This window comes from Gopherus flavomarginatus, chromosome 10, assembly GCF_025201925.1.
Source record: "Gopherus flavomarginatus isolate rGopFla2 chromosome 10, rGopFla2.mat.asm, whole genome shotgun sequence".
NCBI classification, from domain to species: domain Eukaryota; kingdom Metazoa; phylum Chordata; order Testudines; family Testudinidae; genus Gopherus; species Gopherus flavomarginatus.
In genome coordinates this window covers 46790509-46814516 of record NC_066626.1, presented here as the reverse complement: position 1 = coordinate 46814516, position 24008 = coordinate 46790509, and the positions used below count along the sequence as shown (strand labels likewise).

Genomic DNA, 24008 nt, shown 5'->3' with positions numbered 1-24008 from the left:
ATAAATCCAGTTTAACTCAGTTTTCATAATAGGCTTTAATAATATTAATTCAATGATTTCCAAAATTAAAATATGTTAAATAATTATGTGAGAATTGCCTCTAAATTGGTAACATTTATGAATAATGTAATTACTAATCTTTAATATCAGAACATGAGGAAGATCATAAGCATCAAAATATTGAAAGTAGATATATTTAAACTAAAGAATATGTTTTTGTAAATAAGTAGACAGACATTTAAAACAAAAACAAAAAAATGTGGTTTATATTGACGTATTTTAGGATTTTGCTTTCATCATTTAATTGTGGATATCATCTATGTAGCAAAGGAAGAAAAAATTGACAGTTACTAGCACATAAATGGAGGTACAGGGGAAAGAAAAGGGCAGGGTGTCTCTTTTAAAAAGGAAAAGTAAGATTTGGGAACTCATACTCTAATTATGCATCTGTTTATTTACTAAGACATAATTATAAGACTGAATTTCTTCCTGACACTGGAATTGTGAGCTGTCCCTTCTTTAAATGATGTAAAGCTGTACAGGGTGAGAATAATAATATGATATATTTTAAAAAGGTAGAATAGAACTCATTTATGGCCTCATCCTTCACCACTGAAATCAGTAAGAGGTTAGTCACTGACATCAAGGGCCATAGAATAAAGGCTGGTAACTATCCATCATTAATACTTCCAATGATTGTCAATGAAAAGTAAAGTCAGTTATTTAACTGTTCTTGCCCAACACAGGACTCTGTTGCCACTATTCCAGATATCACAATTGTTACATTTGTTAAACAGCAAATGAGAGAAGAGTAGTTTATTTTCATTAATATAACAAAAGGTGCAATTCCTTCACATGCTCTTCATTTATTTTTCAGGCAATCTCAAGCAATCACAAGTGTTGAAAATCAAGTGAAGTAAATTACAAACCCCCCTAAAATTAAGAAAGAATGTTTGTAGTTTAGAAAAGGTTTTAATACTGATTTTTCTAATAGTAATACCAATAAAAATACCAAGAAAGTTCTCCTTTCATTTTATGTATAGGATTGTCAGCCCTTAGAATATCCCATTCACTGTAGATTCTGATCAGTACCTGCAGAGAGGTGTCTTATTCTATACAGGGATACATTTGAAACTATTTGTTTATGATGCAGCATTCTCAAGGCCTGTATCAGCAAAACAAATTAGAGCAGAACCTCCTCCCCCCCCCCCCAGAGTATCAAGGAAAAACTACTTCTATGAGTTTAGTGTTGTTCTGAGAAAATATATAACTTTACACATTATTGTATAGAATGTGACAAAAAGACATAAATAGTAATAGTTTAGTAACAACCAGAATATTTGAGTAACTACATTCATTAGAGTGTATAGTGAGCCTATGTACTCTTCTTCTGAAAGTAGTGCATTTTCTGATTTCAACAGCTTAAATCATCAGAACAAACCTTGACCAACAGCATGTTGTTGGGCCCATTTCCATCAGAACGCATTCACTTAAGACCCATTCTTGCCCCCATTAAATTTTGCTGTAGATTACAATGGGAGCAGGAGCAGGCTGCTAAAATTTTAAGCTTTACGAAGTGCTTCATGATTCAAAGTGACAATAATATAAATAAAGGGACTCAGCCATTACAAATTGCCTTTAATAATCCAGCTATTCATTTCAAACTTTGAGTTTTGACTGTTACAAATTGCTGTATGATTTGTTTGATATAATATAAATAAAGGAATTCCCTATTCAAAATTGCCTGGAACCAAATCATTAATCCAAATATCATGAAGTTTGCATGTATACTGTGAAAATAACTTTGCTAACTACATCTCTTAGAGCTTTATTCTGGTCTTTTGGATTAGCTCGAGCATATCTTGGTTTATATCATGATGATATTTGCCCTGAGACTGAAACAGGGTGTATGCTACATAGTACTATGAATTTGTATGAGCCCATAAGTTCCAATAAGGGAGATTTTAGCTATTGCCTAGTTAAGATCAATTAAAATGTAGATGTAAAATGTCTAAACCATACATAATTTTAACAATGAAGGCTCAGTTATGTCTCCCATGAGGCAAAATCTTCTTATGAGTGGGTGCATGACCTGAATGGTGGCATTTTTCTTTTGAAAGACATATTGTGCCATAATGCCTCCTGGGTGTGGGGGAGAACAGCACAGAGTTAATCTTGCTAAACCTTTAACAAGATGGATCAAATGCTCCCCCCAGCACAGCCATCTTGTTACATAGGAGGATGGAAGGCATCCCTGTGACTTTTTTTCTGTAATCCACTCAAATTTTTGGTAGTAACCCTGCAGTTGGATTCTTATCTGTGCAGATTCCCTTGGAAGTCAGTGAAGCTCCATGTGGGCACAACATTTTGTCCCTATGGGTCCAATAGCAGGATTGGAGCCTTAGTCCTGACAAGGTCCCTAAACTGCTGCAATCATGTCAAATTCTACTCAGAGCTACACTGATGTAAATCCACAGCAATCCCGTTAAAGTCAGTAGAGTTGCTCCAGATTTACATTGGCAATAGAGCAAAAACAGGTGCATAACTTTTCTAAATGTTATAAACATTTATAAAACTTTTATCAGTTTTTATATCATATATGCTTTTATCTGTCAGTGAAAGTTCTGTCAATTATGCTGCAATGGAGAGTACATTTGACTTTTATTAAAAACGAACAGTGGATAAATGTAACAGTGTAACTTTTTAAAAAGAAATGTTGATTGCTTAAATTACTCTGATTTACATTGAGTAATATGAGTCCCAGATTTGAAACACAGACTCAGGTATCATAACATGTGCATTCCAAAATAATTGTATTTGATGGAAGAATTTTATTATGCAAATGTTTTTTAGCTTCTTTGGTTTTTGGAAGAGAATGTTTGTAAAGGCTTTTTTTGGCAGTTCTGTTCTCTCTTCTCTTCTATGAAGTGTTTTTTGTTTATCTATTTGCTTCGGCTGAATATTACTTTTGGCATAAATTGTGTGTCCTATTCATATGCAGTTTATGAAAATTCAAGATATGTGGATGCCCAAATGAATACAGAATATTGCTCTTAGTACCTAGCAAGTTCGCATTAAACATTTCAAAATAGAAATAAATGTAAATATTTTTGTGACTGGGTAGATTCTGAAATGTTCCAATTCTATTCATTAAGGAATTTAAATGTGACAATAAGCAGTACATAAATCATCTAGTACTTCCTTTATTAAAACAATACATTTATAAGGGCTGAATCAAAAAGGGTTGTTTTTATATTTTTAAAAACTATGCATGCTCCCTTTTTTCTTTGTTCTTTTTAAAGTTGAACATTCCTTTAATGTTTTGATCCATATTACCAAAACCTGAATAGCATGCAGTTATTGTTAAAGTACTTCATAAAAAATATCTAGAAGAGTCATTAGCAGAGTCAAATGTATGTTGGGGTTGCCAGTCTTGCCTGGCCATGCTGTGATGTGAGTCACATGACTCAGCAGAGAGCAGCTGTGCATATTTCTACTATCTTGCAAGGGATGGGGAAGGAACATAGCTGAGTTGCATGCAGGCCAGTCAATATCCATTAAAAAAGTGATTATATACGTATAACTTGCTTAGGTAACCTGTGTAAAAGTGGTGATACGTTGCTCTACCTGGTTAAAAAGCACCAGAGCTGCATTCTTGATTGCTCCAGATTGGTTTTACCCCTGTGAGAAGTAAGAACGGTAGGCAATGAAGTTCAAGATTATAGTACCTCTACTTTTCTTCTCTTTGGAAACTCTAATTCAAACATGGCTTCAAAACAGTTAAAATATATTTACTAAATATTTTATCAGTTGGCAAAAAGGAGGATACATATTGGCTGACAAAAGAGTTAAAAAAACATTCCTAAGGATCAACTGTAATTTTATAGCTAGTATCATCAGATTAATATAAAATATAGGAGTTGAAGCTAATAACTGTTCTGCAAAATTGTGGTTCACAATTAAGAAACAAAAATGAACTAACTACATAATAATATGGCTAGCACAGATTTTGAAAGTATACTATAGCTTTAAAGATAAATCTTAAACATTATTTTAACTCTTGGCAGAATATTCTTCAAATTTTCATGCTTAAATTATTTATTCTTCATTTAATTGACTGTGTGCATATTTTATCATTCTAAACTGAATGCATACAATAAGCAAAATACTTTGAGGTTTTCCTGTTGTATAGTTCCTGCTTCCATTCTTTTAACAATGATAGAATTTACATGTAGAAATACCTCAGAAAACAGTTAATTCTCCTTGAATTTCAATCCAAATTAGATATTGTGAGGTACTGTATTATGTAAAAAACTACTTTAACATTATTATTTTATGAATATTTGACTTTCTAAAGTTTCTTGATCCATTTGGGAAGGAATGGGCCAGCTGGATGGTTGGACCTGGCCCATCAGTGGCATTTGAGACAGTGGGCTGACACATTACAGATCCAACCTATCAGACAATCTAAAGAAGCTGATACTTTGGATGGTGTAGTGCCATTTGGGAAGGAACTGGCCCTTTGAATTGGCCAGGTAGTAAGGCAGGGGAATTCAGGCTATTGGTCTGCAAAACTGTGAACACACTGATCAAGTTATTCACAGCTGTAGGAAGGGGCAACACCTTCTCTTTTCCTACTATTTACTGATCTTGGGTGAAATCCTGACCCCATCAAAGTCAATGAGAGGCCAGGATTTCAATCCTTGTTCTGAGGATTAGGGGGCATCGATGTTAAAGAATCATTTTAACATTGCTAACCTGAACTATTTATTGCTGATTTCAAATATTAACTTGAGATTTATTCCTCCAATTTTATGATGATTCATATATGCAGTGAATTCTGTTTAATAGCAATCCATATATTAACAACTTCTGGTTAATAGCAACATTTTGGTGGGAACCAGTCCTGTCCAATTGACCTTAGTGTTAATGGGATTTGGATATTGGCAACAGCATGATGCTTATTAAGAAAGTCCCAAGGTGCAGGTTAGCAAGGCTGCAGCCAGGGCAGGAAGTGTTGGGATGTGCTTTCTCTGGCTGTAGTCCCTGCAGCGGGTGCTCAGCACATTCCAGTGCTTCCTTCTGGTGCTACAGGGGCAGTGGGAAGGACAGTAGCAGAGAAAGAGGGTGCCAGCTGGAGCTGCACTGTCTCTCTCTCTGCACTCTCCAGGCTGTGCCCTGCTGAGGCGCTGCACTCAAGAAAGGAAGCGCTGGAACAGCTGAGCCCCAATCCCCTGAGAGCACAAGGAGAGGGACTGTGCAGATCCGTGAGCGCCCAGTGCCTCCACTTCCTGTAGAAAGTCATGGCATCTGGGCTGCTGCTCCCCTTCCCGCTGCTGCCCTGTGCACAGGCTGGTTTACAAGGCTGAAGCCAGGGAAGGCATGTCCCAGCACTTCCTTCCCTGGCTGCACCCTCACTAACTTGACTTCCACTTCTTGGCAACTGCCAGATAATGGTAACTCTTTGCTGGCAATTGAGGGTTGCTAATAAGAAGAATCTTCAAAATAAGCCTCACCTGTGGTCAGGAATCTTGGAATTCTGATTGATTCAGGCCTTTTCTTCAGATAGTCATGCATCTGCAGTTACAAAGCCAGCTTTCCACTAACTGGAAAAATATCTAGGATTCAGTTCTTCTTCTCTGATGCACCAATACTAATTCTGACTTCTAATCCCCCAGATTGTTTACTGTAATACTCTTCTTGCCGGCATTTTAATCCACTTAATATTTGCTAACTGGTACAGACTACAATAGCTAGGATTCTGATGCATGCGAAGGTTAACCCACTCCATACATTGTATGGATCAGCCATATTTTATACTCCACAAAGTGGCACTATGATAGTTCCACCTATGTTCAGGGTCTTCTATGTTCACATAGGGATTGGGGGAGGGCATTCCCAGTGTTATTGGAAAGTGATTTGTGATGTCTCAAGGCACTGTAAAAATTGTAGCTGCTTTCATTGTTGTAAATGAAACAATTTCAAAGTAGGCAGTCTTATTTCTTAAATGAAGACCCAAAATTCACAGGCAAAAATGTGTGTGCAGCTGCCCAGAGTACATGTATAAGTATATACAGGGGTATTTTAGGGTCCACATGGGAAAGGTATACCAGGTGCACTAAGTAGATGGTACCAGGGAATTTGTCGGAGATACAGATGGGTAGTGACAAAAGAACTGCTGTCTTTCCCGTACATGTAAAAGAGAAACATATAGCTGTCTAAATGTTTCAGAGTAAGTAACGATCATATTCATTTAAAAGTACAAGTATATCTCCAATATGTCAGCTGTTGAGACTTTTCTTAGGAAGACATGAAGAGCCTGTGGGAGACAGTCATGTACCAGCCAAGCTAGTATTATCTCCTCCTATGAACAGTGTTTAATTTAATGTATGAAGAGTTAACCACACAAATGGCCTCTTTTGAAGGTATCAGCTGATAAAGAGCTAGCAGACTTCTAAAAAAAGTGGTATGTGGTATTACTTGGAGGAACTTAGATACTGTTTTGAAGTCAAATGGGACATGTCTCTGGAAGGTCTATGAGTGCAATATCATGACAGAGGTGAAACAGTTGTAAAATACAGGGACAATGCAGAATAGATAACTTCATTTTTCCTCTAATACTTGACATCATGCAAGGCACTGCATTTAGCCGTATGGAGTGGAAATCCATCAAGCTCATGAAGAAACTTGCACAAATACAGACAGATATCATCTTCCTTTCCAAATGCAAATGGATGGACATCATACCAAATGGACTAAAGGTAAAAAATCCACTGCTATCTACATACTACACAGACCACAGTGAGAGATTATGCCATACTCTTTCAAAGAAACTGAGGAACCACCTGATCAGCATCCTATACAGCAAACAGGAAAACATCAAAAAAGAGCTCTCCAACCTGGAGACTCTCATTAATAACCAAACTTCCATACAAACGGACTTCACTAAAATAAGACAGGAGATCTACATTACTCACTTCACCTCTCTACAAAGGAAAAAGGACTGTAAGCTGTCTAAACTCCTACCTGCCACATGGGGCCACAACCGTGGTACCCCCAACCCACCCAGCAATATCATCAATCTATTCAACTACACACTCAGCCCAGAAGAAAAGTCTGTCCTATCTCGGGGACTCTCTTTCTGCCCTGCGATCGTATGCATTTAAAAGTACAAGTATATCTCCAATAAGTATATCTACCTGCCACCTCCACCAACATGATACAGTTCTGCGGTGATCTGGAAGCCTACTTTCGCCGTCTCCGACTCAAAGAATACTTTCAGGATAACACTGAACAGCGCACTGATACACAGGTACCCTCCCACCAACAGCACAAGAAGAACTCCACATGGACTCCTCCTGAGGGTCGAAATGACAGTCTGGACCTATACATTGAATGCTTCCGCTGACATGCACAGGCAGAAATTGTGGAAAAACAACATCGCTTGCCTCATAACCTAAGTCGTGCAGAATGCAATGCCATCCACAGCCTCAGAAACCACCCTGACATTATCATCAAAGAGGCTGATAAAGGAGGTGCTGTTGTCATCATGAACAGGTCTGACTACCAAAAGGAGGCTGCCAGACAACTCTCCAATACCAAATTCTACATGCCACTTCCCTCAGATCCCAATGAGGCATACACTAACAAACTGCACCATCTACTCAGGGCACTCCCTACACTAATACCAGAACAAATCAACATACCCTCAGAGCCCCAACCAGGGTTATTCTATCTACTACCCAAGATCCACAAACCCGGAAATCCTGGACACCCCATCCTCTGAGGCATTGGCACTCTCACTGAAGGACTGTCTGGATATGTGGACTCTCTGCTCAGACCCTATGCCACCAGCACTCCCAGCTATCTCCGTGACACCACTGATTTCTTGAGAAAACTATAATGCATTGGTGACCTTTGAGAAAACACCATCCTAGCCACCATGGATGTAGAGGCTCTTTACACAAACATCCCACACACAGATGGAATACAAGTGGTCAGGAACAGTATCCCTGATGATGCCACAGTACACTGGCTGCTGAGCTCTGTGCCTTTATCCTCACACACAACTATTTCAAATTTGATGACAATATATATCTCCAGATCAGTGGCACCGCTATGGGCACCCGCATGGCCCCATAATATGCCAATATTTTTATGGCCGACCTGGAACAACGCTTCCTCAGCTCTTGTCCACTCACGCCCCTTCTCTACCTATGCTACATTGATGACATCTTCATCATCTGGACCCATGGGAAGGAGATTCTGGAAAAATTCCACCACAATTTCAACAGCTTCCACCCCACCATCAACCTCAGCCTGGACCAATCAATACAGGAGGACCACTTCCTAGACACCTTGGTGCAAATAAGTAATGGTCACATTAACACCACCCTATATCGAAAACCTACCGACCGCTATGCCTACCTTCATGCCTCCAGCTTCCATCCCGGGCACATCACACGATCCATTGTCTACAGCCAAGCACTGAGGTACAACCACATCTGCTCTAACCCCTCAGACAGAGACCAACATCTACAAAATCTCCACAAAGTATTCTCAAAACTACAATACCGGCACGAGGAAATAAGGAAACAGATCAACAGAGTCAGACGTGTACCCAGAAGCCTCCTACTGCAAGACAAACCCAAGAAAGAAACCAACAGGACTCCACTGGCCATCACATACAGTCCCCAGCTAAAACCCCTCCAACGCATCATCAGGGATCTACAACCCATCCTGGACAATGATCCCACACTTTCACAGGCCTTGGATGGCAAGCCAGTGCTCGCCCACAGACAACCTGCCAACCTGAAACATATTCTCAAGTAACTGCACACCGCACCATAGTAACTCTAGCTCAGGAACCAATCCATGCAACAAACCTCGATGCCAACTCTGCCCACATATCTACACCAGCGACACCATCACAGGACCTAACCAGATCAGCCACACCATCACCAGTTCATTCACCTGCACCTCCACCAATGTAATATATGCCATCATATGCCAGCAATGCCCCTCTGCTATGTACATCAGCCAAACTGGACAGTCTCTACGGAAAAGGATAAATGGACAAAAATCAGATATTAGGAATGGCAATATACAAAAACCTGTAGGAGAACACTTCAACCTCCCTGGCCACACTATAGCAGACCTTAAGGTGGCCATCCTGCAGCAAAAAAAACTTCAGGTCCAGACTTCAAAGAGAAACTGCTGAGCTTCAGTTCATCTGCAAATTTGACACCATCAGCTCAGGATTAAACTAAGACTGTGAATGGCTTGCCAACTACAGAACCAGTTTCTCCTCCCTTGGTTTTCACACCTCAACTGCTAGAACAGGGCCTCATCCTCCCTGATTGAATTAACCTCATTATCTCTAGCTTCTTGCATATATATACCTGCCCCTGGAAATTTCCACTACATGCATCTGGCGAAGTGGGTATTCACCCATGAAAGCTCATGCTCCAAAATGTCTGTTAGTCTATAAGGTGCCACAGGATTCCTTGCTGCTTTTACAGATCCAGACTAACACAGCTACCCCTCTGACACTTCATTTTTCTGAAGTGCATTGCTGATTGTACTGAATATTTAGACTACATCTAGCATAGCACTGAGTACTCTGATACTCCTTCAATAAACTGTATTATGAAGAGACAGTTACCTCTCCAAAGTTAAGATTGTAATTTAGTTTCCATTCTAATACCTCTTCCCCTAATATCCTATAAATGTCATTTTCCCTTTAATATTTGGCAAATGTAGGCCAGGGAAACTTTTTCAACCAAATTTGAGATGATTTCGATGAGTTGTTTTTGGAATATGGGACTCAGAAATAATAGATATTTTTTGAAAGAATGTCAAATGGTTTTGCCACATTTTATCTAAAACACAAATTGTCCTAGAAATTTCTAATGAGATTTATTTGAATGATTTTGGTGAGATCTCTAGAGGACCAAACACTTTTAAGACAGGGAAAGGCACATTTGGGAAGTTTATTTATTCACTGGCAAATTAGTCACACCTTTCTGTCTTTCTCTTTCTTTCTTCTTAAAGCAAGTCTCTAGCCTGTTTCGTGTGGAGACAGCCTTCAAAAAGAAAACTGATTGCTAGGGGGTTTTTGCACTCTGATTTATTTGGGTGCAAAAACAGGAAAATTGAAGTCCATTCTCTCAACTAGCAGCAGCTGTAATTTTCAACTCAATTACTTGCTCCTGGCATCTTCCTCAGCTCCCTTCACCCCACTTCTGTTATGTCTTGTCAATGGAGACAGATAGTCAAATAAATGTGTCTAGTGCTCTCCCCTAAAATATTGCTCTTAGAATCAGTGGCTATGCCACCAATGACACCAGAAAAAAATTGTTAATACTTTAGTACCTGAGCCAACATAGCTTCCCACAACTCCTTCCTGGTAAAATGAAGTTTTATTGAAGGAGGTGTCTTTTGAGGGCATTCTGATGTGCTAAGAGTACTCTAAGAACCCTGTGCGATGTTTGGGGGAAGGAAAATGCTGTCTCATCCTTACTCCTGGTTCTGAGATACCAGACCATCTCCCAGCAGGAGTTATGTTTTAATGGAATCCCTTGAGAGAGAAAGTGGAGCGGATGATATTGTGTCTCCCCAGAGGTCTAATTTTTAAACCCTGGGACAGGAGGTATGTGTAATCTTCAGCCTCCTGTGTATGGAAGACAGCGAGTAGCAGAATCATCAATATGCATGGGTTAGGCTGGTGGCAACAGAATCTTCACAACTTGCTCACCAAGCATCAGAATTTTTTCTCACATACTCCCAGCAAAGGGCAGGTGACAGCATTTCTACACATACAAAAGAGGTACAGATAGTGGCATCTTCCCCCACGGTGAGAGACGGAGCTAATCCAGTAGGGAAGAATGGAAAATAATGGGGCTTGAGATAAAAATAAACATGGAATTCCTAACTACTATGGCACCATTCCTTAACTACCCAACACTCATTTATACACACTGTAAATGTGCATATTTGAATGTTAGGTAGCTAACCACTGCCAGTAATAGTGCACGAGCAAAGACCAGCACAAGCAGCTGGACTCCAATTTCTCTTGCTACTAGTGATTACTACAGCCCTATGGAAATCAAATTTCCAGGGCCATCTTGCCCCCCATGCAGTTTGCTTGCAGAACTCTTAAGCGCCACATGCTTGTGCTGATGAATTTTGCAGCCTTCACCAGCCCGCTTCCATCCAGCCGAAGTCATCTGACCACTTCTCTCTTAGGTTCCTTGTATTGATTCTTGCTTGCAGTGCCAAGTTTTCCTCCCTGAAGACTTAATGATTCATCTAAAGCCTGCATCAGGACCCTGGCTCATGTTGATATACTAATGTCTTGGGGACTATAGAATTGCTGAAGGGAGAAAAGGCTTTGATGGAGAGATGGAATGAAGGTATGGAGCCTAAAGAAGCAAACAGAGACTGGAGTGTATGGAGTAGCTAACGCGTAGAAGTCAACTGGGAAGTCAAAATCCATATAGAACTTCTAGGGAGCTTTACTCTATCCCATTCCTTGACTCCAAGTGCCCTACAGAACTTATGAGCCTCCCTAGTTCCTAATGCATATCAGAAACATTTAAAAAAAAAATTCTAAGGAATTTCTCAGAAAAATAACTTTGCTAGATTGGAGAAAAGCACATATCATTGTATTTATCAAACACAACCATTAAAAAGGCAGAAAATTTAGAAGTAAGGTTCAACTTGAAAGTAATCCAAACATTTGAAAGTTTGAAAACATACAGACAATGTCACACAAACAATATTAAATGGGGGGGCGCGGGGGGGGATGGAAAGAGCTCTCAGACGAACTTGTCCATTCATACCAAAAATGTTGACCACAAAAACCACAGTGGCTTATTCTTAATCTTCAAATGGGTGTGCTGACAGGCCTTCTTTAAAACGATGTGCAATTCATAAATAAAGGCATAAACTTCACATTCCTGATTAGACATATAGCATATTGTGACTATGGGAAAACCATCTTTCCATAAATCATATCTGATATTGGCTGTTAAAATATATGGCATTCTTTGAAAATATGGGAGCTGTATGACTCACTGAGCGAAACTGGTCTATCGTTTAACATATAAGCAAGGGCATTCAGAGATTCTCTGCGGGCAATGGAAAGATTGTAATTTAGCCTGGAATACAGAGGTAGCTACATATTTAAGGACAAGTATCAGCAGGGGAGAAATTCTGAGTGCGTATGCAAGTCCAAAGGAGCATTAGAAATAATGTATTTCAGAGACAGAAGTTGGTAAAGAACATAATATCCAATATAAAATAAAATTGGAGCACAGAATGGACATCGTGGTAGAGGCCAAGTTAGTGACACAGATGCTGGACTTGATCAAACTTATCACCAATATGCTAATGAAAAAGATTGCTTCATGGCTAGAATTCTAATGCAGGTAGCTCACATCTTGACTTCAAAGACTCTCCAGCGTATAAGGAAAATGAAGGAAAGGAGGAGTGAGGTTCTAGAGAGAGAAACAAGGAAGTTCCTCTGAAAGATTCAAGGTCACAGAACCAGTGACTAGAACTTTGGCATGCCAGAGTGAAAAGAAAAAGGGCTTGAGAAACTAATTGACACAGCTTGCTAATGCTGTGAGCATCACAATTTTTTTAAATTGAAACAATTAGGCCTCATGATTAGGTGAGTGTATGGAATCCTTAGATCTAAGTGTGTATTTGATACCATTTAGATTTATTCTTCTCTCTGTTTTTTAGCACATTTTATTGTATTTGACATTTTTGAATCTCAGACTGTTTCTGAGATAATCTACAGTTCATCCTGCTGAGAGGTCCTTCACCGCCTGAAGTTAATGATAGGGAATTGTGCCTAAACTCTACTTGGGTTCTTATTCAAAAGTGCCAACCAAGATGTTTTGATACTAAGTCCTGGTCTACACTGGGGGAGGAGAAGGGGGATCGATCTAAGTTACGTAACTTCAGCTACATGAATAACGTAGCTAACGTTGACATACTTAGATCTACTTACTGCAGTGTCAACTGCTGACACTTCCCATTGACTCTGCCTACGCTTCTCACTCCAGTGGAGTACTGGAGTCAACGGGAGAGCTCTCAGTGGTCGATGTATCGCGTCTTCACTAGACATGATATATTGACCCCCATTGGATCGATCGCTCCAGAGGTAAGTGTAGACATGCCCTAAGTATGCCATAAGGTACTGTTGGTTCTCTGGCTGTGGTGAGCCTGAACCATAGAAAGAGGCTGAATACCACAGACAAGCGACAAGTTTGAGGGGCCAAGGTGGCACATAATAAAGAATTATTCCTCACAGGTCAGTACGGTTCCAAGTGCCATCTATTATATATGCATCATTAAAAAAAATGATAACAGACTACCCCCTATATGCCGTCATAGACGTGTAGCTCCTAGATAGAAAAAAGAAAACCTACTGTAATGATGAAGCATCACACATATTGTATACTTTCTGCACTTCACCCACAAGCCATACAAGAACCAGGTCTAGTCTAAATTGAGGATTTAGATTGTAAACATCTTAAAGCCCAAATTCCTGGATTTCTAATATTTTAAAAAATAATTATGTCTTTGAAAATTTGTTTTGAATTTACTTACCTTTAACTTATAATATGTACTCTGAGCCATAACTCCATGGTACAAAGTTTTCTCTGTCTAAGAATCAGGTATCAGAGGGGTAGCTGTATTAGTCTGTATCCACAAAAACGAGGAGTCTGATGGCACCTTAAAGACTAATAGATTTATTTGGGCATAAGCTTTCGTGGGTAAAAAACCCATTTCAGATGCATGGAAGAAGTGGCTTTTTTACCAATCTAAGCTTATGCCCAAATAAATCTGTTAGTATTTAAAGTGCCACCAAACGCCTCATTGTTTTTGTCAGAGAATATTATCTATACCCATTAATCTCCAGGGCGTTTTTGGTTAAAAAAAATCTTTTGTCTGCTTTTGCACAATAACCAACACTTAGTTACAGCAATAATAGTATTTTTTTCATGTAAGCTACTGCTACAGTTCTATACAATATAATGGTTAGTCTGTACTTTTGCACAGTTTTTAAGGTACTGGTCTAAATGCACTTCAGCTGGCTATATACTCTGAGCTCAAACTCTCCAGTAAGATTATTTACAACATTTTTCAGCTGGTCTAAAAATCATTCATTGGTCTACTTATACTATGATGTCTTTAGTACTCATCTTTAGAAATTGCCCACATATATATTTTTACCTTTCATAGATATAGATATAAAAATTAGATATGTGCAGAGAGATACCCTTGAGTTCTCAATTATAATACTCGTGGGCCTTCAACAATACTCAGATTCCACAAGCTCTAATCATTGTTATAATTACTACTGAAATGATGTCCTGTGAAATTTGCATCATGTCCTAAAACTTCACATAATAAAATCTGAAAGAAATGCCGTATTTATAAATCACACAACTGCTGTAATAAGTAAGCTAATAAGTAGACTATTACTTTTTCTTTTTTCCAGACTGACAGTAAAAATGCAGCATCTAAGGAATCCTGATGCATCATTAGGTAGATCAGTGCCAAACTATCATACACATTACTCTGAATGTATAATATTTTTATACAGTACAGTAAGAGATTTATTAAACAATACTGAAAATCAAATTAAATAATGAATAAATAAGTGCATAATTAATTATTTTCATATATAAAAAGTCCTACCTCTTTGCTTTCTTCCATATCCGACTCACTGCTAAACTCTTCTGTGTTTAAATTTTCAAAATCTGATTCTCCAATAGCAATAGGTACTGTCACAGTAAGGCCCGGATTGTTTATGAATGACATATAATCATTTTCATCAATTACATATTTTTCCACACTGCTGCCTGTTCCTACACCACTGGTAGTTCCATTCCCATCTCTAAGACAATTAAGATCTTTGCTTATTTCAACAACAGTATGGTTGGAAATGCAGCTGTCTTTCTTGTTGTTTAAATCTTCAAGTGCTTTGATTTCCTCTAGTGCTTTTTGCTTTCTAACAAAGGCTTTTTGGACGAATTCCCGTAATTTTTTTTTCACATAATCTATTCCCTTCTGAATCCTTGCAACGGCAATCTGGAGATTGTTCATTTCATTATCATCATCTGTAGCAGCAAGGTTATCTGAACTAAATGAACTCAGTAGCAAGGCCAGAAACAGGTTCAATACCTAAAAGATGAGAAAAAATATATATGTGTATATAAGAAATTAGTATTTTTAAAAGACATGATCTAATTAAAAATTATACACACTGTTTTTAAAAAGAAACTTATTTAATTTATTTTGGATAAACAATAATAAATATGAAAGTTTTACAAAAATGTCACTTGTTATTGTGTGCTGTTCATCTTTACCCACATAATGAAAATAAATCAGTTTAGCTTCCAAAATTCTCACATACTAACATATTGCTGCTGTTCTTGGATTCTAAACACCTCAAGACAATGTTTATTCATTTAAAAATAGCTTTAAAAAGTTCTGTGTGGCTGTATCATCAGTGTTGAGAGAACACTGACCAAGCCCTTTTGAAAGATATGGTAGAATTTAACAAGGATAGGATAGGATTCTATAGAAATTATTGTAAAAAACTACATAATTTAATGGTAAAATTATGTCCTCCTTAGATTGTCTAACCACTCTTTAGACATTTATAGCAGGAATGTAATTTTCAGTTAAATTCTATAGGATGGCTTAACAACTATATAGAAAGGTTAACAATCTTTATTAACTCCTACAGTACTCCCATGAGGAGTATTTAAAAAAAAATCTTTCAGTTTTGCTTATCTTTCTATTTAGCACACAATGATTTCTTCTGTGATTTTTCCGGAATTTGATATTACAATGGCCTTCTTTGTTTGTTCACCAGAAACATTAACGAGCAGGGCGACTCTAGGAATTCTGCCGCCCCTTCGGCGTGCTGGGGCCTGGAGCCGCCCCTGTTAATGAGGCTAGTATCAATACTGCTCTGAGAATATGGTTTATTATTTATACTGTAGGCTAGCAGACGGTACACAAAAGGACAAAACATTTTTATTATTTTATTTTACCAAAGTCTTCCATAAGTTCGGGCTATTTTCTTTTAAATGTTCATAGCAATAGACAATTATACATCTATATGTCTATATCTAGATAGATATATACAAGATTGATATCAAACAATCTGGTGTAAACTTCCTCACTATAGTACTCTTTTTAAAGTAATGGTCTGGATAATTTAAAGGTCATGGGATATTCACACTTTCACATCTAGGAGTAGATGCTGTCCTATATGAGTCTATGAGTCATTTGATGGCTGACTAGTTGTAATCTCAGTCAGTCTATTTCCTAATGAACAAGTGTCCACAAAAATTTAAGAAAAACACAGGGCTCTCAGTCAGAGTGTAAATCCAGGACAGATGTCAAACCAAAAAAAAAAAAAAACAATCAATGTAATTTTGGTGTGATCAAACTTTCCACATGTGCAAATGTGCTAGACTTCTTTCTGTTCTACTAAAGGGCGAATTCTGCAGACCTTGCACATTCAAAACTTCACTGAAGTCACAGAAATATTTGGGCACAAAAAAATGCAGGATCAGGCTCAAATATTATGCCTGAGGAAAAAGAATAATGTTAAAAATGCAGAGCAGGTTGTTGCTGCATAGCAAGCAATCAAGAGCTCTGCACATTTCTACTGACTTCACTGATGGCCTAATGATGAGGTTGCTAAGTCTGAAAAATGAATGGCAGTAGCCATGTTGATTGCTGTAGAATCTCTCTCTCTCATATATGCAATAAAATACATGCCCAAAAGAGGATGAAAATGTCAACAAAAAAGGACATTTTATTTTCAATCAACTCAAAGTATGTTACAAAAATGGACAATAAAAAAAACTTAACTAAAATAGAAAAAACCAGTAGGCTCTTATTTTAAACACTACTTGCCAGTCAGAAGTAGTATTTTTTCAAAAGTTCTAAATTGGCCACTTTAATTTACACTGGGCACAAACTTGGCACTCTAGCTGTCAGCTTGGATGCAAATTCTGTTCTGAAAATACAGCTAATCATTATGTCATTCTTATTCTTCTAGTTTGTCATGAAAATAGTTTAAAGCAATTTTAGAGGATTCCACAAATGGTGTAATTATCAGTGTTATTAAGAATAAAATTAAATAGCTAGATTTTACAAAACATATGCCAACATTTGCTCTCATTTACAGCACTGAATTCATAAAGTTACTCTGGTGCAGTGCTTTTAGAAGTTTTAGAGGCACCTGGTGGGTGCAAATGCATATTGCTTTGGAAGTTTGTTTTATAATATATATCTCCAAAAAGTAACAATAGCCAAACTTTGAAAACTTATACACCTACTTAGGTAGATAAAGTTAAGCATCTGGATCCAACATGTGCTACATAATTAAGCACAACTGATTTATGAATCACAGTTGTTGTCCATTAAAGACTTTATAGAATCCATGCAAGAGCCTTGTGTTTATAAGGACACTCCAGTGTTCCTTGGAGCATATATTTTCTAGTACAGGGACAAAAAGGGGATAACAGCTGACAGAGTCACAGAGGGCTAGATTACATCTTTTCACTCAACTCTGAGCAAGGGGTAGTGCAGCATACACAACACAAAACCAGATTAATAGATTCCAAGGTCAGAAGGAACCACTGTGATCATCTAGTCTGACCTCCTGTATAACACGGGCCATATAATCTCCCCCAAATTATTCCTAGAGCATATCTCTTAGAAAAACATTAAGTATTGATTTAAAAATGGCCAGTGAGAGAGAATAATCCAAGACCCTGGGTAAATTACTCCAGTGGTTAATTATCTCCACTGTTAAAAATGTACGCCTTATTACTAGTGTAAATTTGTCTACCTTCTACTAGACACTATGACTCAGAGAACATCTCTGAGTTACTTATTTGCTGCTCACTCACTCCATGCATGGGAATGAGTGGATGTGCAGTACCTGCTTATTCCTGCACACCTGAACCCAAGCTTAGGGTACCCCACACTGCAGTGTAAGGGTGCGGTGGGGGGCTGTTCCTCTCTCTCCTCTGGGTGGGAATGTAGTCCGAGCCATACAGAGGTTTTTACAAAGTAAGCATGTTAAGTGTTATATATACTTTTTTGCCAGAAAATGAATATCGGAAAAATTACATACCACAAGGTTTCCAATGACCATGACCAGCATGAAAACAATAAGGCACATGGCTTGGCCTGCAACCTCCATACAGTCCCACATAGTCTCTATCCATTCTCCACACAACACTCGGAATACAATCAAGAAAGAGTGGAAAAAGTCATTCATGTGCCAGCGTGGAAGTACGCAGTCTGTAGCAATCTTGCAGACCCAGTCTTTGTAACTTTTACCAAACAGCTGCATACCAACCACAGCGAAAATAAAGACAATGATGGCCAGCACCAACGTCAAATTTCCCAAAGCCCCCACTGAGTTTCCAATAATCTTTATCAGCATATTCAGTGTTGGCCAAGATTTTGCCAACTTGAAAACTCGGAGCTGAAAAACAAGAGCAAAGGAGCATTTTAGTACTAATTACGATGAAGCCCTGAATGTGTGTCTTGCATCTCTAGCTATAAAAAGTTCTGTATTGTAAAATATTTCATTTTATAAATTTAGATGCCATTTTCTGTGGATGCATTTTACACTATATTTGTAATGCAGAACCGGTAGGGCCTGTTCCCAATTAAAATTTAGAAAATATAAAAACGTCTTTTAAAATGAACTAAAGAAACTAGGATGTGAGAATATGGCTTGTAATAATACTGGTAAGAGAGCTAGAAATGGATATTTTAAATGTGTAAATAACACATCAGCTGATAAAGGTTGAGATAGTTAAAATTTTCACAAAGATTTAGGAAAGTCTAATGGATTATCTGGGGATTGAGAAAGACACGGGGCAGTGAATGGGGAGGAAAATACCATATTTAATGCAAAAAAATTGAATTGGGGTTACATTTGGTTCGTTTACTGCAGTGTATCCTCAATGTGGCTACTCATGAAAAGAACCCAGAAGCTTAAACTATTGTGTAAAGCATTAGCTCATCTCTAATGGTGTCTGAGTTATTTTGAATTTACAGCACTGTTACTCCATGGACTACACTGAAACCTTTCCCCTTTTGATGCCCTTCAAGGGATTGGTAAACCCTAAATGGACTTGGATCCACTGCAGTACACTAGGTAACATTTCCTGTCTGATCATAGGCTTAAATAATCCAAGCCAAGCACCTAAAATGTTCTTAGCAGAAGCTTCCCACCTCTGGAATCTGTTCTTCCTAGAGGTCTTTGAGAGTGGGTTTTTTGGTGAACTTCCACACTGGGGGTGATCTTGAAACAATCATTCTGAGAGGTGTGACCTATGCTGTTCATTTTACTAAGGTGTCAGTTTAGAAACACAGTTAGGCTAATTTAAAGGTTCACATTTAAACTATTCACTGCTCTTGAAAGCATGTGGAAAGGTAGAGGAAGGATCATAGTATTAAAATCTGTACAGTCTGTTGTGAGGGACAGCTCATTGTGGTACCAAGAGTTGAGAGGCGGGGTATGGTAGATAATCAGCACTTTCTCCTCTTCCTCAATCAAGCCCAAGGAGCCTAGTAGAGCCTTGAAAGGCATGTGAGCCCCACCAAGAGAAATCAAATCAGTGAGCACACACAATCCTATTTTTAATATCTGCACAAACTGCTGTGGGCAGCATCTCATTTTGGCAACTTGCGCAGGAGGGTGGGTAGGGCCTTTTGTGAGGGAGTGTGGAGTTGTTTTCCACTTGAACTCCTGAACAGAGAGGAATATGCTACACTCCTTAGAGGTGCATAGTAGTTTGCACTTCCCCACATCAGATGCAGTGCTCAATCTGTAGCAGCTCCATGCTGTCCTGCGAGTTGAGTCTTAAAGGAACGATCTAGTCTTAATTAACAGTGGACAAATTTTAAAGCAATATTTTGATAGTGACACAAAGTGATCTCCATTTAAAAAACAAAACAAAACATTTTCTGTCGGTAAACATAATAGGTATTTGAAGCTGCTAGATGCCACAGCAATGGATGCCACAGAAACACCTAAGCTAATTAGTTATTTCCTAGTCTTAGTATTGGGAAGTATTACAGTTTTTCAGAAACTACATGTGGTAACAACTGATAAAAGTTGACTTTTTAGTAGTGCCTATTGTGGCTCCAGTAACTATATGTACATCGGCCTGTAAAAACATGACGTTTGGATATAGGGTGATAAAAAAGCAAACATTTACAATGATACCATATAAATATTTCACTGAAACATACATTCTTAATTTAGGTGATGCCATGGTAAAGTCAATACTTTGATATGGTACTGTGTTACCCCAATGGAAATCACTGTAATTATTGCTACATTTTGTCCTCTCTTGCTCCATCCTTTTCCTATTGAAGCAAATGTATTACAAATGGTGAATGGAGGTGAGGAAATAGAGAGAAGGCAAAATGTTTGGAAGGCTGGGGTCAGGTCAGGACTTAACTGATGATTTTGTGTATTTCTTTTATGGTTGTATTAGTAATCATGTGCTTGCACAACCTTAACTAGCTTTTAATAAATGTATTGGATTGGGGGAAGAAAGATGGATAAGGTACATTAATAAACATATATGTATATATTGTATATACATATATAAATATATAAGATATATGATACTGCCTTATAATTTACATGCCTATATCTTACATTCTGATCATATCTCTTATAATATCTTTTATCACTCCATCATTTGCTGTATTCTTGATACAAAAGACTTGAAAAGTAGCATGTTTTGCTCCCTCCCTTGATAAATTAGATTGAATTATTGACAAAAAATTGAAAATGTGATAGTATATCTCATGCTTAATTTCATCAGTTATCCATCAGTGGATTTTAATGAGAAAATATAAAAATGAGATTAAAATAAGGGGTTTGTAGATGTCACCTGAACCCTGTGTTAAAAAAACAGATTTATTACTATTGAACCTGATTTTAAAAATTAAACATTCACAATCATTCTTCCACATTGTGCATGCAGTGAAAATAGAAGTTTTCTGAATGTGCCATATAAACATACTGTGTCTGAATTATAAATATATTTAGGGCTTGTAAATAAGAAAAAAGTGTAAATGTTATTTATTAATATATTTACCAATCTGAATGATCGGAGAACTGATAATCCTTCAACATTTGCAAGACCAAGTTCCATTAAACTAAGGCTGACAATAATACCATCAAAAATATTCCAGCCTTCTTGGAAATAATAATAAGGATCCATGGCAATTATCTTTAAAACCATTTCTGCTGTGAAGATCCCAGTAAATACCTAAATGCAAAATTTAATCAATTAGTCTATTTTACTGGAAGTTTGTTTATAAATGTATTTGAGCAAATTTCTACAATCCAGCTGTAGACTCATAGACTTTAAGGCCAGAAGGGACCATCACGATCATCTAGTCTGACCTCCTGCACATTGCAGGCCACAGAACCTCACCTACCCATTCCTGTAATAGACCCATAACCTCTGTCTGAGTTACTGAAGTCCTCAAATCATTATTTAAAAAATTCAAGATACACAGAACCCACCATTTACACTAGTTTAAACCTGCAAGTGATACGTGCCCAGTGCTGCAGAAGAAGGCAAAACCTTCCCAGGATCTCTGTCAGTTTGGCTGAGAGTAAAATTCTTTCCAGACCCCAAATATCGCACTCAGTTAGGCCCTGAGCATGTGGGCAAGGCCCACCAGCCAGTCACCCATAGGCTATAACTGTTTTATGTAACTTCTTGTTATATATCTACATAGTTCCTTAATATTTTCACACACTAATATTCAGTAATTAAAATCAGTGACTGAAAGACTTTACCTTCTGGCATTTATTTAGTAACTTATGTTTTATGAGTTGGTGCTTTCACTCCAGTTCCTACAGGATACATCAAATAAAAATAACACAAGAATTGACAGTAATTTGCATCCTTGCTGGCAGTCTCAGACGAGAGAGAGCCTGAGCTAACTTCCCCCTAAAGGTGGTTCCTTCAGTCAGAACTGAAGTATGGAGGTGGAATAGGACTGAGAAGCTTGCTCAGTCTGGGCTGTACCTGTTCTGTGGATAAAGAGAGAGTTCCATCCTTCAGTGCTGCCAATCTAGCACCTTCCGTGAGCTCCACATTCATATGGAAAAATGTGGTTCAAAATATTTGAAGGGACCAAGGCTTAAATGGCAAAACCCCCATTGATTTTAGTGGGGCCAGGGATTTCACCCCTAGATCTCTTCTGCACTACATACTGATAAGCAGCATGTAAAGCCCTAGTGATTCTGAAGCAAATTCTGTAGTGCCAGATACATCTGAGTTTTCTGCTATACCACAGAACTGTGTCCAGGATTTTCCTACTTATCTGCTGAAGCAGGACTTGTGCATTCTGCCACCACATTGTGATTGTCCAGTTCCTTTATCCCACTTGCTCTCAGCCCCACAATAGTTAATTCTATGGCAGCAGGACTGACTTTTTCAAACTGCTATACAAGTGTGATGCTGTGGGTGACTGGACCTAAATCTGGGAATTTCAGAATTGGGAGTACAGTACCTGAAACACCATTAACACATTAATCACTGTCAAATGGTACATATCAATATTTTTTACAAGTATTACTTTTCAGATAACAAAACTATACAGTTAAGACAAAATTTAAGGATGATTACACCATAATCAGAGGAAAAGGGAGACAGTGCTGCAGAACAGTTATAATTGGGGTCAGTGGATTTAGGCAGTAAATGAAAAACAAATTTTTAAAAAAGTCTTTCTTCCCAAACACACATACCCATCACCCACAAATAATTTTTCTTGAGCTTTTGCTGCACCATCAAAATCAATGGTGGTTAAATACTGGAATAAATTGCCTAGGAAGGTTGTGGAATCTCCATCTCTGGAGATATTTAAGAGTAGGTTAGATAAATGTCTATCAGGGATGGTCTAGACAGTATTTGGTTCTGCCATGAGGGCAGGGGACTGGACTCGATGACCTCTCGAGGTCCCTTCCAATCCTAGAATCCATGAATCTATGAATCTTAGCTGAAATTAATCTACCTTTTCTGATAATTACTGGTTGTTCTTAATCTGAAATGACTAATACATTGTGTAGAAAGTGAATCATTCCATTTCATAACTATTCTTCCTTCTCATCACAATACTGCAAGAGCACAATCTTCTGTTTGCCATATTATAATCAATCCCCTAACAATAGAATATGATAACAACAAATAATAAAACATTCTTTGGATGCAAACCACCAAATGAGGAACTGAGGATTTAACTGAAACCAGTAGAGAGGACATTCTCTGCATGCACATACCCTTAATTAAGGTTAATGAATTATTAGAATGGATAGTGCAAAGCCTACTTCTTGTTAACATGCTGAGAAAGGAAATCAGGAATTCAAAATGGGGGAGGGGAGAGAAGGTGGAAAGCAGGACCTTGGATTGGCAAATGGCTAGAGTGAGAGAGGCCTAAATTAATCTTTTCAGAGACAGACTATAATGTGTTGGGGAAGAATAATCTGGAATGTGTAATGAATACAAGGAACATATGAGTGATTTCAGTTGCTGCATGAGGAATGAAACTCTATTTTATAGAAAAGCATCTCAGATTGTCATTTTCATTTTCTATGTTTTTACATTTTATTAATGTACTGTTTTAAAGTGTCATTGCCAAAATGTAAAGGCTACAGAAAATGTATCTGTTCTTTAAAACATCTTCTTACAGAGCCATATGTCAGACCTCCTAAATCAGGGTTCAAAATGAATAGAAGCTAGACTTCTCAACATCCAACAATGATAATCAGGGCACTTGGTTGATTTTGTGTTCTCAGGCGTGCATATGATGAATCTGTGTGTCTCATTCCATCCCTCTCCTATCCATACTTTCTGCAATCTTGTGCACTGGCAAGGGATTGCAAATTTATAAGAATCCTGTTCTCAGAC

General features: G+C 37.9%; 1 protein-coding gene across 9 annotated transcripts in view; it reads right to left on the bottom strand.

The window, feature by feature from the left end:
- LOC127030419 (sodium channel protein type 3 subunit alpha) overlaps positions 1–24008 on the bottom strand; it is a 126467-nt gene that overhangs the window by 39719 nt on the left and 62740 nt on the right. For all 9 annotated transcript variants that reach the window (XM_050916879.1, XM_050916872.1, XM_050916871.1 and 6 more), the window contains 3 exons: positions 21183–21356; positions 18185–18541; positions 14719–15204 (listed from right to left, as the gene is read on the bottom strand). In XM_050916879.1, coding sequence (XP_050772836.1) covers positions 14719–15204; positions 18185–18541; positions 21183–21356 — 1017 coding nt within the window. The remainder of the gene's footprint in view (positions 1–14718; positions 15205–18184; positions 18542–21182; positions 21357–24008) is intronic.